Genomic DNA, 13,033 nt, shown 5'->3' on the forward strand with positions numbered 1-13,033 from the left:
GAACCTCCAAAGCACAAGAAAGGCTCTGTTCCCCTTTCCAAGCCAACGGTGCCAAAGTCCTGAGCAAAGTACACAGAACACCAGGACCTCCTCCCTCCCACAGAAGAGCTCTCGGCATCCTCTTCCTGCCGCAGGAGCCAGCACTGGCCAGCAAACACAACAGTCAGCCACTGTGTTTATGGAAAAAAATAAAGTCTAAATACCTGTAGGTTCAGGAGACTTTCCTTAGCTGGACATGGTGGACATGTCTCTGATGCTTTCGTGGATCCTACTGCACTCTTACCTTGGAGTGCTACAACAAGAACTCGTGACTCATGGGTCACTTTCACCCCTTTCACCTTTTTTTTTTTTTTTTTTAAGGATTTCAAATTCAGATGTTAGTGTGATGGAGAAACTCAAAATCTGTAGAAAATCCTTCGTGTAAAAACACTACATAAACAAGCTAACACAACCAGTATTCTCTAGCTGGATTTCTGACAGTGAATTAGTTGAGAACCTTGCTGCACAGGCAATGATTTACTTAACATCAGTTTCCATCACATGCAAAGATCAGACCCAGATTCTGATCATCCCAGAATCCCTTCCTGTGTACAGAGATTGAAGCCAAAATTGTCTTTTACCTAACACTGAGATTGGGTTTTTTCCTTAATCTAAAATTTAAATAGTGAAGAACAGCTCATAACCAAAACCAGACTTACCATTACCTTGGTAACAGGGATATAGAAAATTGCCAGGCTTCACTTGATCTTTCTTGCTTTCATTTTGTCTCTGCAAGCCCCTCCCACGTAGCTTCCAGCTCTCTATTTGTCTAAGCCTCTTTCTTTGCTCAGCGCCATATCCAAACCCACCCAAGACCTCCAACCATGCCAGCTGTTAATAACAGGTAGCAAGGCTTATACAAACATCTGTTGTTTTCTCATCACTTGGATTTTTTTTAATTTTATATATAAAATCAACATAGGAAAGCACTTCACTGCATTAGGCCAGCACAATCTAAGCAGTCCAATACTCCACAGCACAGAACTTCTGGAGTACATTTCACTGCAAAGTGCAGGAACCCTCACATGACCCTGTTGGCTGTATTTGGACAACTGCTACCCACTTCACATTAAAAAGCAAGCCTTAATCCTTGAAAAAAGCTAACAACAAAACAAACCCTTAGCAAGTGATTCCTGTAACTCTCACAGATAAATGTCCACTGGAGTCACAATTATTTTCTTCTATTATATCCTTACATGCAATAATCTGATCCTCTTTCTAGCAAGAAATGCTTGCAAGAATTTATATTGGCACAAAGGCACTGTGGGATTCGTAGAGAGTTAGAAGCAAATACACACAGATACTTAGCACGTTTTTCTTCATCTAACTGCAGTTTGCATACACTTCATTTCTTCTTTTACACTGTACAGTTTCCCCCACTTGTCTGGAATTTCCAGTGAATAGCAGTAACAAATAAATAAAAAATAAATCACAAAGACCAGCAGCTTGATAGTTTCCCCAATACACATAATTGATTTTCTGTTCATGTTCTCTTTTTTTTTTTCCCCCCAGAAAATACCTTGTGAGTCCAACTAGGAGAACAGAATGCTCCAAAGGTCTTGCATAGCTGTGGCATTTTTTCATGTGCAAACAAAGACACTCGGAACAAAGCAATCAAATCACACATCCTTTTAATAGTTTCCAAGCATGATATGAGAAATCAAGTTCCTCCAAAGACAGACTTAATAGGGCAGGATCTGGTTGGGCTGGGGTTTTGGTTGAATTTTTTTTTTTTTCCAAATAAGGAAGTTCTTATCAAAACCATATGGAGAAGCTGACAAATCAGAAAAAAAAACAAACAACCCACAGTCAAAAACCCAGCACCAATTCTGGGAAGTGAAAAGGCAGCCTGGTCCAGAAAGCACTCAACACCAGTGAGATGTCAGTTATGCTGCTCATGAAAGGCTTGGAACCAACCTGCTCCTTTTGGTCCAGAGGCGTACAGAAAACATTAACTCAGCTGAAGAACTATAAACAAAAACCTAACAAGACCAGGGTCCCCATGTTCTGTTTACTGATAAGGACAGGGGTTATTTTTTAAGCTTGCCCTCAACAGAAGCACAGATAAACACTAAACTCATTAGCAGCTAAAGTCAATCCCAGGAAAAGACAACCAGACTGCCTTCAGGCACCACAGCCATGTTAAATCTCCTGCCTGGGGATTTGCTATGATTGAACCACCTTCTGAGGAAAGAATTAAAAACGACTTGACACTGTTAAAATAGGACCTAAAAAACCTCTGGCAAGTTACTTACGACTGAAAAACAAACACAGGAACCAGGATGATGATCAAGCGAACCAACCCAATCATCTAAGCAACAAGAGGGGGCTTTCTCCCACTCCCCCCTTTTTACTCAACATCTTACTTTAATCTAAGCCCTATATTCAAAGCACTCCAGGAACTCTTTTTTCCTACAGAAAGGAAAGAGAAGATTGCTTCTCCATGCCTCATTCCCATGATGCCAGGATTTATAGCAGCACTTCTCACAGTCATTCAAAGGCACTTTAAAGTTTTAATTTTAAGTGAAATTTCACAGCAACCATCAGTATGAGCATAACTGATCATTTCCCTGTCAGCTATGCTTCATTATGCCCAAAAGAGAAAACATACTGCCCTTGTTCAAAAGAGGGATGATAGAAGAAATGCTGACATGTGTGATCTTTAGAAGGTTAATTATAGGATCGCCTGATTTTAACTTTTAAGATTGCTGGGGTTTTTTTGGGCCAAAGTATCCCACAACACCAGGGAAAGCAGAGGGAGCTTACTGAGAAAAACTGAATATGCAGGATACCTTGCATTCTTGGCATTTCTCCCATGAAGGCTAGAACACTGTTTTTTGTATGGACAAATATTAGTTATGTCATGAAACTGAAATCTATAGGCACATTATTATATTTATTTAGAATCACAGAATCATTAAGGTTGGAAGGGACCTTAAAGATCATAAAGTTCCAACCCCCCAAAACCTCATCCAACCTGGCCCCTCCAGGGCGGGGGCATCGACAACCTCCACGGGCAATAAATTCCAGTTCCTCACCACCCTTAGAGTGAAGAATTTCTTCCTAATATCTAACCGAAATCTCCCCTCTCTGTTTAAAACCATGACCCCTTGTCTTCTCTGATGAAAAGCCCCTCCTCAGCTTTCCTGTAGGCCCTTTCAAGTACCAGAAGGTGCTCTAAGGTGTCCCCGGAGCCTTCTCTTCTCCAGGCTCAACAGCCCCAACTCTTCAGCCTGTCTCCAGAGAAGAGCTGCTCCAGCCCTTGGATCATCTCGGTGGCCCTTCTCTGGACCTTCTCCAACAGGTCTGTATCTTTCTTGTGCTGAGGGCCCCAGAACTGTACACAGTATTCCAGGTGGGGTCTCAACAGAGCGGAGCAGAGGGGCAGAATCCCCTCCCTGGCCCTGCTGGCCACACTTCTTCTGATGCAGCCCAGGATGGGTTGGCCTCTGGGCTCCAGCACTCACTGGTGGCTCATATCGAGCTTCTCATCAACTACCACCCCAAGTCCATCTCCCTCAGGGATGCTCTCCAGCCATTCTCCCCTCAGCCTGCATTTGTGCCTGGGGTTGCACCAACCCAGGTGCAGGACCCTGCACTTGGCCTTGTTGAGCTTCATGAGGTTGGCACTGGCCCACTTCTCCAGCCTGTCAAGGTGCCTCTGGATGGTGTTCCTTCCCTCTTGGGTGTCAACCACACCTCATGGCTTGGTTTTGTCAGCAAACTTGCCGAGGATACACTCAATCCCACTGTCCATGTCTCCAACAAAGATGTTAAACAGCACTGGTCCCAGTACTGACCCCTGAGGGACACCACTCATCACCTGCCTCCATTTGGACATTGAGCCATTGACCACAACACTCTGGGTGGGACCATCCAGCCAATCTCTTATCCACCAAGTGGTCCATCTCTCAAATCCATGCCTTGTCAGTTTGGAGACCAGGATGTCATGTGGGACAGTGTCAAACCCCTCACACAAATCCAGGCAGATGACGTCAGCTGCTCTGCCACCATCTCTGCAGCCTTGTTGCAGAAGGCCAGCAGATGGGTCAGGCATGACTTGCCCCTAGTGAAGCCATGTTGGCTGTCACCAATCACCTCTTTATTTTCCATGTGCCTTAGCAGACTGTCCAGGAGGATCTGCTCCATGAGCTGGCCAGGCACAGAGGTAAGACTGACCGGCCTGTAGTTCCCTGGGTCTTCCTTTTTCCCCTTTTTAAAAGTAGGGGCTATGTTCCCTTTCTTCCAATCAGTGGGAACCTCACCAGACTGCCATGACCTCTCAAATATGATGGACAGATGCTTAGCAATTTCATCCACCAGCTCCCTCTAGACCTGAGGGAGAATCCCATCAGGTCCCATAGATTTATGTACCTGCAGGTTCTTTAGATGGTCACGAACCTGCTCTACACCTACGGTGGGGGTAATTCATTCTCCCAGTCCCTTCTTTCACCTTCTGTGGCCTTTGTGTTGAGGCTGGAGCACTTGCCATAGAAGACTGAAGCAAAGAAGTCATTGAGGGTCTCAGTCTTCTCAATATCCTGTGTTGCTACCTTGCCTGTTTCCTTCAGGAGAGAGCTTATACTCTCCTTGGATGTCCTTTTCTCCCCAACATACATTCCATTACCTCATATTTTTTATCTTAGGAATTATAAACAAGTATCTAATAATACAGATATCTAATAATTAAAGCGGTCTAGCAAGAAAATTAAGTAGATGGTGTTAATATCACTGGATGTAATTAATTTTTTCAGATTAGATATGCAAATCAGATGGCTCAAGAAGTGCTGACAAAGAAAGGCGACCAGCAAAGAGTTTCAGCATCATGTTCCTACCATCTCTGTCCCTCTCACATCACCCATCCTTACCCAGCATCCCACTGCCCAGAACTGCTTTGCCTGATATCACAGGGCCAACAGCCTGGGCTTTTCTTACCCATGTGACAACTGATTACAGTATTTTTAGTTAAAACTGTTAGAATCATAGAATGAATCATAAAATGGTGAAGGTTGGATGGGGCTTGAAGCAACATAGTCTAGTAGAAGGCTTATAGCAGGGAGGTTGGAACCTGATGATCTTCAAGGTCCCTTCCAACCTTCACCATTTTATGATTCATTCTACAATTCTAACACCTCCTTAAACACCTCCAGCAAGGGGGTGCCACAATCTCCCTGGGCAACCTATTTCAGTGTCTTCCTACCCCCTCAACCTCGTAACCTGTTATCAGGTCAGTTTCCTTCAAGGCCACTGTCATTCCTCTTGTTTTAACACATGCTACTCCTCACCTGGCAGCATCAGGCTCACACACTGACATAACCATTTTTCCTACCCCAAGGACATTTTGACTCAAGTTAAGGCTTGCACTGCACTAACCGAAATAACAATCGTGGATCTTCAGCAAACTTGGAGGAGATAAAAAGGAAGAAAAAAACATACAGGGGATTTGGGAGTTCCAGGAGCACTTTCCATCACATGTATCAGACAAGTAAAGAGCTAATGTACATCACATTAACAGTGTAAACCCAACCTAAGCTTTACTCCTGTTCCCACATCAGGCATTTCTATGTTGCAACTGTGTGGAGTTACATGGAATATTTCTCCACAACCAGCCTCTCTCCTGAGGGAAGTATGTAACTGCTGTGGGAAATTTCTAATTTTATTTTGGTAGTTGCACACGGGTGTGCTACAGAAACACAACCAAGATGTTTTTCACATCTCAGTCCCTAGAGGTGCCTCGATGATCAATATGCCTACTGCAAACAAACAAAAGCTTAAAAGCCGCCAGGGTCACATCTCATTCTGTGATGCCTGTACAGCCCAGTAAAGTTCCAATTACCTAATTAAGAAGCACTGTTCAAGAAAATCACCTTTTCCAAGCCAAGCAGATTTACAGTACATAGCAGCTTATTTTCATACTCACAGAACTGTTCCAAACAGTTGAAAATTAGTGGCTTTTATTGTCTCCATGCTACATGCTATATTGAATACACAGAGTTGCAAGAAACTCAGTAACCATACACTTCTGCTATATGCTACTCCTAATCTTAATAAAATTTAAGATTTGCTCAGGAGTTACAATCAGAAACTCTAACTCTGTGGCACAGATGGAATTACTCCAAATTTACACTGTTTCAATCTCAAATCAGAATGTGTTTCCCAAAGTATTTTGCCTTTGGCTTAATAAGTAGCAGAATTTGGCCAGGTTTTACTAGAAACCAGCACCACAAAGGAGGATGCCTGTGGTTTCCAAACATCAATGAGCTAGACTGCAGCTGCTACTATGCTCCCTCCTTGTCCCTCCAGCTCCTATCACAAAATTGGCCTCCATTGGGATTATTCCAGAGAAATTTCTGGCAAAGAGCATCCTGAGGAATGAGCTGACAGCAAGCCTGGCCTCAGAAGGAATAAGCATCACCTGCAGTTTCTGCCTCTCTGCTTGGGGAGTCCTTGGGTCACCATCAGAAAGCACAGCAATCTGCCTCTAGCTCCCCTTCACATCCCAACTCTAAAATCTGGCACCCTTGGAACTCTTCTTCTCTTGCCCCTCTCTCATTGCAATTAAAAGTGGTCTGCTGAGGGATATCAAACCTGAGTAGGTAATAACAACTTACTTGAACCTCCTCTTGTGTATTTAAACTGTCATTTCTAAGTAATGTGCTTTAAAAAACAAATCAACAAAAAGGAGAAATAATAAAACTAACCCCTATTAACAAACCCCTAATTAAAAAATTAACAAAATTTTACTTCCATTGGAAAGAAAAAATGTACTGCAGGTTCTGGTTTAGCAGCAGGTTTTCTCAGATATTTTACCTTTTTGCCCTATCCTTGATATAACTGCAAGGTGAAAAAAAAAGCAACTTAAAAACCAGCAGAGTGGAAACGCCCACCACAGCCAACCATATGAAGCAAAGCATGAAGGTGTAAGGCCTGTAAGACAACTCAGCTGCAAAAGCTGGGAACCCACCAGAGGAGAAGCTCAGGATTGCCTGTTTCCCACATAATTAGCAACCAAGTTTTCCTAGGGCACTACACCAGAGCAGCCCAGCAGCACAGCATGGCAGTCACAAGCCTTGAGAATCAAAACTTTACTTCCCTGTTGCATTTTAAACCTTCCCCATCCTGCATGCTGTTCTGTTCTTGGCCCTTTGTCTTCTCTTCTTACTTCCTCACTGCCCAGAACTGCTGCCTTTCTCTCCTTGTTATGACACCACAGGCTGGCTGGCAGCTCTGGGGCACAAGGATGGGTACAGACATCTACAAGGCAAGGCTGGGAGCACAGCTTCTGTTCATCCTTAGGACAAAGGGTGCATGGAGAGAAGGAAGAATGTACATCACATTAACAGTGTAAACCCAACCTAAGCTTTACTCCTGTTCCCACATCAGGCATTTCTATGTTGCAACTGTGTGGAGTTACATGGAATATTTCTCCACAACCAGCCTCTCTCCTGAGGGAAGCATGTAACTGCTGTGGGAAATTTCTCATTTTATTTTGGTAGTTGCAGCTTGTGGGCTGGAAGCACAGCACATCATGGAGTAAGAGAGACAAAGCAAAGACAACTCTCCAAAAGCAGCAAGAACTGTGGGACAGCAACTGGAAGCTTCAAGTTCTCCTTTGAACTGTTGAATTTGCTACTGTAATGTATCATTTTTTACATCTCTTCAATTATAAGGAAAAAAAAAAAGCAACTTTTTGTTATGCCTTTGGCAGAACTCTAGAGCCTTTTTTGTCTGGTGGTTGTTTTTTATTTCTTCACAGTCCCTAGCTTTCTGCATCTGTTTTGTCGAGATGTCACAAGATAGGTCAGCTCCTCAGTCACCAGCTTTTCCTCTCAGAGAAGGACTCGGTGCCTGTAAGCCCTACCATCCTGTGCCCTCAGCCCATGCTCACAGGCACAGCAGCAGTGCAGATGCAGTAGCACCACTAAGGATAAAGCTGTGTCAGCTTTCCTATTATGAACACTTTTTCCTGACATGACTCACGCTCAAGCCCTCCCCCAGAACAACCCCTCTTTCTACCTCCCAAACAACCTTAATTTATGAGTGTATGAACTTCTCCATAAAGGTTGGTATGATACAGCTCCATTTTTTTTAAACTCATTTTTGACAAAAGTCAAACAACATGGCAATGAAACCAGCAAACAGTATTTTCTAATCCTTTCTGATACTTGAGTAAAAGAGAGTGGGTGTAATTACAGCTTTATTCCTCCAGTTTTGCAGAAGGGTTAGTATAGTGTTAGCATTTGACTTGTTTACTTCGGCATACAAGAGTGTCATTTGTACACTGTAAGGACATATTCAACATATTTGAGAAAGGCAACCTAGAAAAGCTGTATGACAGACACTATATTCATCCAAGCCTGCCTTCTCCTTGAGCTTGCTCAGAGCAAGAAGGTGAACAGAGAGGAGAGACTTGCAAAAATAACGATCTAATGAAGTGACTCATGGTTTGACTGAAGAGATTTTCCAGACTACACTAGGAGATGATGAGCCCTAGTATGCTCAGAAGGTCATTTACTAACTACATGACGAGTCAAAAGAGTTACCATCTATGAGAGAAAGCGATGGAGAGAATAGATAAAAATCAATCCACCTACACTGTTAAAATAACCAAAACACCAAAGTCCAAAAACATGCAAGATCAAGCAAGGTCTGGGCAAGCCTGTGCCACATTTAAGAACACAGGAATTGGATGTCAGCTGAATTACTGCACCCTTGGCTTACCCTTTACTCACCACTCTGGTTCTGCTTTCCCAAGCCTGCAACACTACCCTGGGACATGCTTCAGAGGGAGCATTGGTATCTGCTTTTGAAACCTCTATCTAGTAACCCACTGTGTGACTAAGTATTTGGCAAGCAAGTCCACACCCAAGGGCTGCTACCACTGAAAGCAGCTGGCAAATGGAAATTAAATTATCACCTGGGAATTAATTTTGAAGCTCAAATCCTCACCACACCTTGTCTCATCCAGCAAGATGACAATATACTGATAATAAACATTACTGACTTGACAAGCCAGACTCCAACAGGTCAAGCAAGACTACTTGGTAGAACCTCACTTCAGCAGTTACAGGAAAAGGGCCAGGTGTGAAAAGATGGAGCCCCCCTTGCTCTAAAACCAAGAGATGCTCAGCATCCAGCAAAGGCCACTCAGAGCCTGGCAATGCTGGGTGACCACAAGAGCACTGACTACTCTGTAAAATTCCTGCAGAAATTCTTCATATCTCCCCACTTTTTCTATTGGTAGAACAATGCATGGATGACCTCTTGTGCTCTTAGTTCTCACAAAGCTTTCAATCATTTTACCTGACCTGCTATTTAACTGTTTTCACCATCAACCTAGATCACAAATCCTTTTTCAAGAAGAAAGAGGTATTGCCCCTCCACTTTTCAGGTTTCCAAGCCACTATAAACAGCACAGTCAAGAGAAGCAAGCTGGAAGACCTGGGATGGTACCAGCACCTGACAACAGGCGTAACTGGGTAATCGCTTGGGGCTTTCCAAAAACTCCCCACTGACCCTACACAGCCAAAGGTCTGCATTTTCCCAGAAGCTGACAGCTGATCAACAGAGCTACAAGCCCCTTTTCAGAGTAAAATAATGATTAAATGTATCACTAAGCAGATGTTCCTGAGATGAACAAACCTGATCTTTCCAGACGCATCTTAGAAAATGATAACTATTAAGCACAAATCTGTCTCAAAGGGGTGGAGTGCAGAAGACCCACCAAACCCCCTTGGGCAACGTGAACCACCAGTCTGGCTTTTTCTATTATGTCAGGTTCTGCAGGCAGGACCAGAGCAGCTTGTCCTAGAGACACCCCCTCCCAACTCGTGCAGCGGTCCTGCCAGCGCGGCAGCTGCAGGGATCCTGAGGCAGGGAACTGGACTGTACCTTCATGGGTTGGCTCTGGGTCAGGTGTCAGCGAGATGTCGTCCAGCTCGCGCAAGCAGAGCCATTCTCCATCCATCGACACTCGGAATTTGCAAAGATAGATGGTCTCCATGGCAGCCTGAGTGATCTTGTCTGTGGTGGGGGTTGGCATGTCGCTTTGAGGCGTCAGAGCAGACATGATGACTCAGCTGGTACAACAACAACGGGGGGGTAAGGGGGTAAAAAAAAAATTTAAAAAGTAAAAAGAAAGCTTTCTGAAGAAGAAAATCAGAAATACCTTGCTGGTATGCTCAGGATAGCCCAGACTGCTCTGGCCTTTTCATATATCAAGCAAGGTAAAAACGCTGCTCCTTCACGCTCGTCTCTTCCTCCCTTCCTTTCCACCCACAGTCGTTGTCTTCAGCCGGGCTAGAGGCTATTGATCCCAAGCAGCCACAGAAAACCCGGCTTCTGCATCCGAGGCAGGAGGCAAAGTGAAAAAAGGCAAAAATCTTTTTTTAAAAAATATAAAAATTTAAAAAAAAAAAGCAGGAGGAAGAAAAATAACAGCTTCCTTTGATGATTACCCAAGCAAAAAGAAAGGAAGACTGCAGAGAGAGATATCCAGGTCTCCTGAAGCCCAAGCGCCGGTCCCTGTGCTCCCAGGGCAGGCGGCAGCGAGCAGGGAGGTGACCAAAATGGCTGAGCATGCGGGCTCATGTGATGGGCGGCTGGGAGCCCCGCGCTGGCAGCGCCCAGGATGCTGCTGCTGCGGGGAGGGCGATAATCAGGCTCTGCTCATCCCCAGCATCTTCCCGGGCTGCGCCGGGCCGTTTGGGAGCGAGGAGCGCTCAGGTTTCCCACCCACCCCCTCCGCAGCACGGAGGGACACAGAGTAGCGGTGCCGGGAATACTGAGGCACATTTGTATTCCTTTCACGTGCCGGGATGTCAGGACGTGAACCAAAGGAACACCTTTGTTTGCACAGCAGGTCTGCAAGTTGCAGTTTGTGTTTTATTCGCTGTGCAACGGGTACCCTTGCACTGAGATTTCCCATGTGAAAAAAAAATAAAATTGTTAGGATGGATTTATTCTTCTGGAATAAATGAGCTCTGGAATTCCTCTGGAATAAATGGATGGATTCCCCTCTCAGGGAAAGAAGGAAAAAAGGACCTGGCTCTCAGCACTTCAGCAAGGAGGATTAAGCCTCTGCTTTTTGGAGGCTACATGAACAGGGAACAACGAGGGACACCACCACAAACACACACAGCTACCTGAGTGAACCTTACACTTTAAAAGCCTGATCTGAAAGCTGCTACTGCTCAGATGAGGCTGACAAAGCTGTATTGCCTCTCAGTAGGCAGAGAAACAGGCTTCCAGTCTCTCCAGAAAAAAGACAACAGCACCGTGCTGCCCTGTCCCTTCCAGGCTGACTGCATCTCCTCCGTGTCCCCAGCCCACTCAGCCCCACCTCTTGGGGACAAGAGGTCCCAGTTCACTGACATCCTTCTTATTCCCAAGGTCATTATTTAACCAGAGCACAGGACACGATACCTCCACCCACTTCAACGACGACATGAGGCAACAACACACTAGCTTTTCTTTATTCCTATGTGGCTCCAGTGCATTTGTGGAGAGCAGAAGAGTAGCATCCAACTGAAAGGGTTGCCTAGTCCCTTCCTGTGTAGATGCTGACCATTCACCAAAAAAGTGCATGGATAAGAACACAAATTTTTAGTGCACAGGGCCTTAATTACTCTGTACTTTTTCTTCCCTAGAGAAAGACTCAAAAGGATGAGTGCCTATTTCTTAGGGATGTGAAATCCAAACACTAATCACTCCACATAGAACTATGTCGATGTACATAGCTTTTTGAAAATAAGCACCCATTATGTTAAAAACCTCATAAAACTAAAAACAAAACTAAACAAGGTTAAGAGCTGTTATTTCTAACGGGGAAGAGGAAGCAGTTGCTTTCAGTGAAAACTTCCTGCTTGGTGCATATCATTTTGACTCAGCAACTCTTTCCCCCCACTGGACTAAAACAAAGATCCATGCAGAATATTATTCCAGTGATGCAAAGGAGAATTATTTCACAGACTACAACAGTTGCTATTGTTCCTTCTCCCTAAGAAAGAATGGGGTTTATAAACATGCTGACAGCATTTTAACTCCTATGATATTTATTCATCCTTTCCACAATGAAAACCTCTAGTTTTTGTATTCCTATTGTAGCACTCCTAAAACCAGTGAAAGCTGCAATATATAAACAGGTACCACAGAACAGCTGCTCACTCCTCTCTTGCTACTCTTTTGCAACATCTAAACAAACAGCAAATAATCCAAATAAGCCCTTTAGAATCAACAAACTATTATAAGCCATTGTGCAAGCTATTATCATATCTAATTAACAGTTTAAATTTTTTTTGCTTTGAAACAATGAGAAGTACAAACAGCATGAGGTGTTATGCTCACAGTGGAGTTTCGGCAAAAAATTATAGTCACTGTTCAAGTGGTTCTTTAATGCCACTTTGCTGCTTCTTACCATGAAGAAACAAAACAAGCCAGTCTCCCCCTCCCAGGTCCATTGTATTTTCAAGCTCCTTTATGCAATGTTCCTGCTGCAAATATTCCAAATTGAAAGTACTTGAAAAATATTTGTCAGCTTTCATTAATTTCAGTTTATTAATATGTTTTGCCCAAAAGAAAGCTTTAGACACAAGCTACAACCAAGAGATTTTGAACAACTGCCACCTTAAACTAACTACTTCACCTCTGTAAAACTGTAACTTTTACTCCTCTACAAAGCAAAAATTATATGAAGTATGCATACCCCTAGAGACACTGCCGAGTTATAGTTGATGTTTTTAAAACAATGGCAAGTTCAGAACTTACTTTTCAAGCTGACTTGATTTTTCTTGCAGAGTTTAGATATGGGTATTTGAAGACCTAAGAACTCTTATTCTGTGAAGAGGAGATTATAATCTCCAGGCTCCTGTACATGGCTGAATTCACAACTCTACTCAGAAAATAAAAACAAACAAAAAAGCCCCAAACAGAAACTATCCTATCACTTCCTGATCCCTGAGCATTTTATCACCACCTGGAAAAGACAAAACAAACT

At 43.7% G+C, this 13,033-nt stretch overlaps 1 protein-coding gene across 2 annotated transcripts in view; it reads right to left on the reverse strand.

Annotated features, from left to right (window-relative positions):
* RUFY3 (RUN and FYVE domain containing 3) overlaps positions 1-10,108 on the reverse strand; it is a 28,654-nt gene extending 18,546 nt beyond the window's left edge. For both annotated transcript variants that reach the window (XM_010008519.1, XM_010008518.1), the window contains exon 1: positions 9,931-10,108. In XM_010008519.1, coding sequence (XP_010006821.1) covers positions 9,931-10,108 — 178 coding nt within the window. The remainder of the gene's footprint in view (positions 1-9,930) is intronic.
* Between the last annotated feature and the right edge of the window lie 2,925 nt (positions 10,109-13,033).

The sequence above is a fragment of the Chaetura pelagica genome, unplaced genomic scaffold, assembly GCF_000747805.2.
Source record: "Chaetura pelagica isolate M959 unplaced genomic scaffold, ChaPel_1.0 scaffold272, whole genome shotgun sequence".
Lineage (NCBI taxonomy): Eukaryota > Metazoa > Chordata > Aves > Apodiformes > Apodidae > Chaetura > Chaetura pelagica.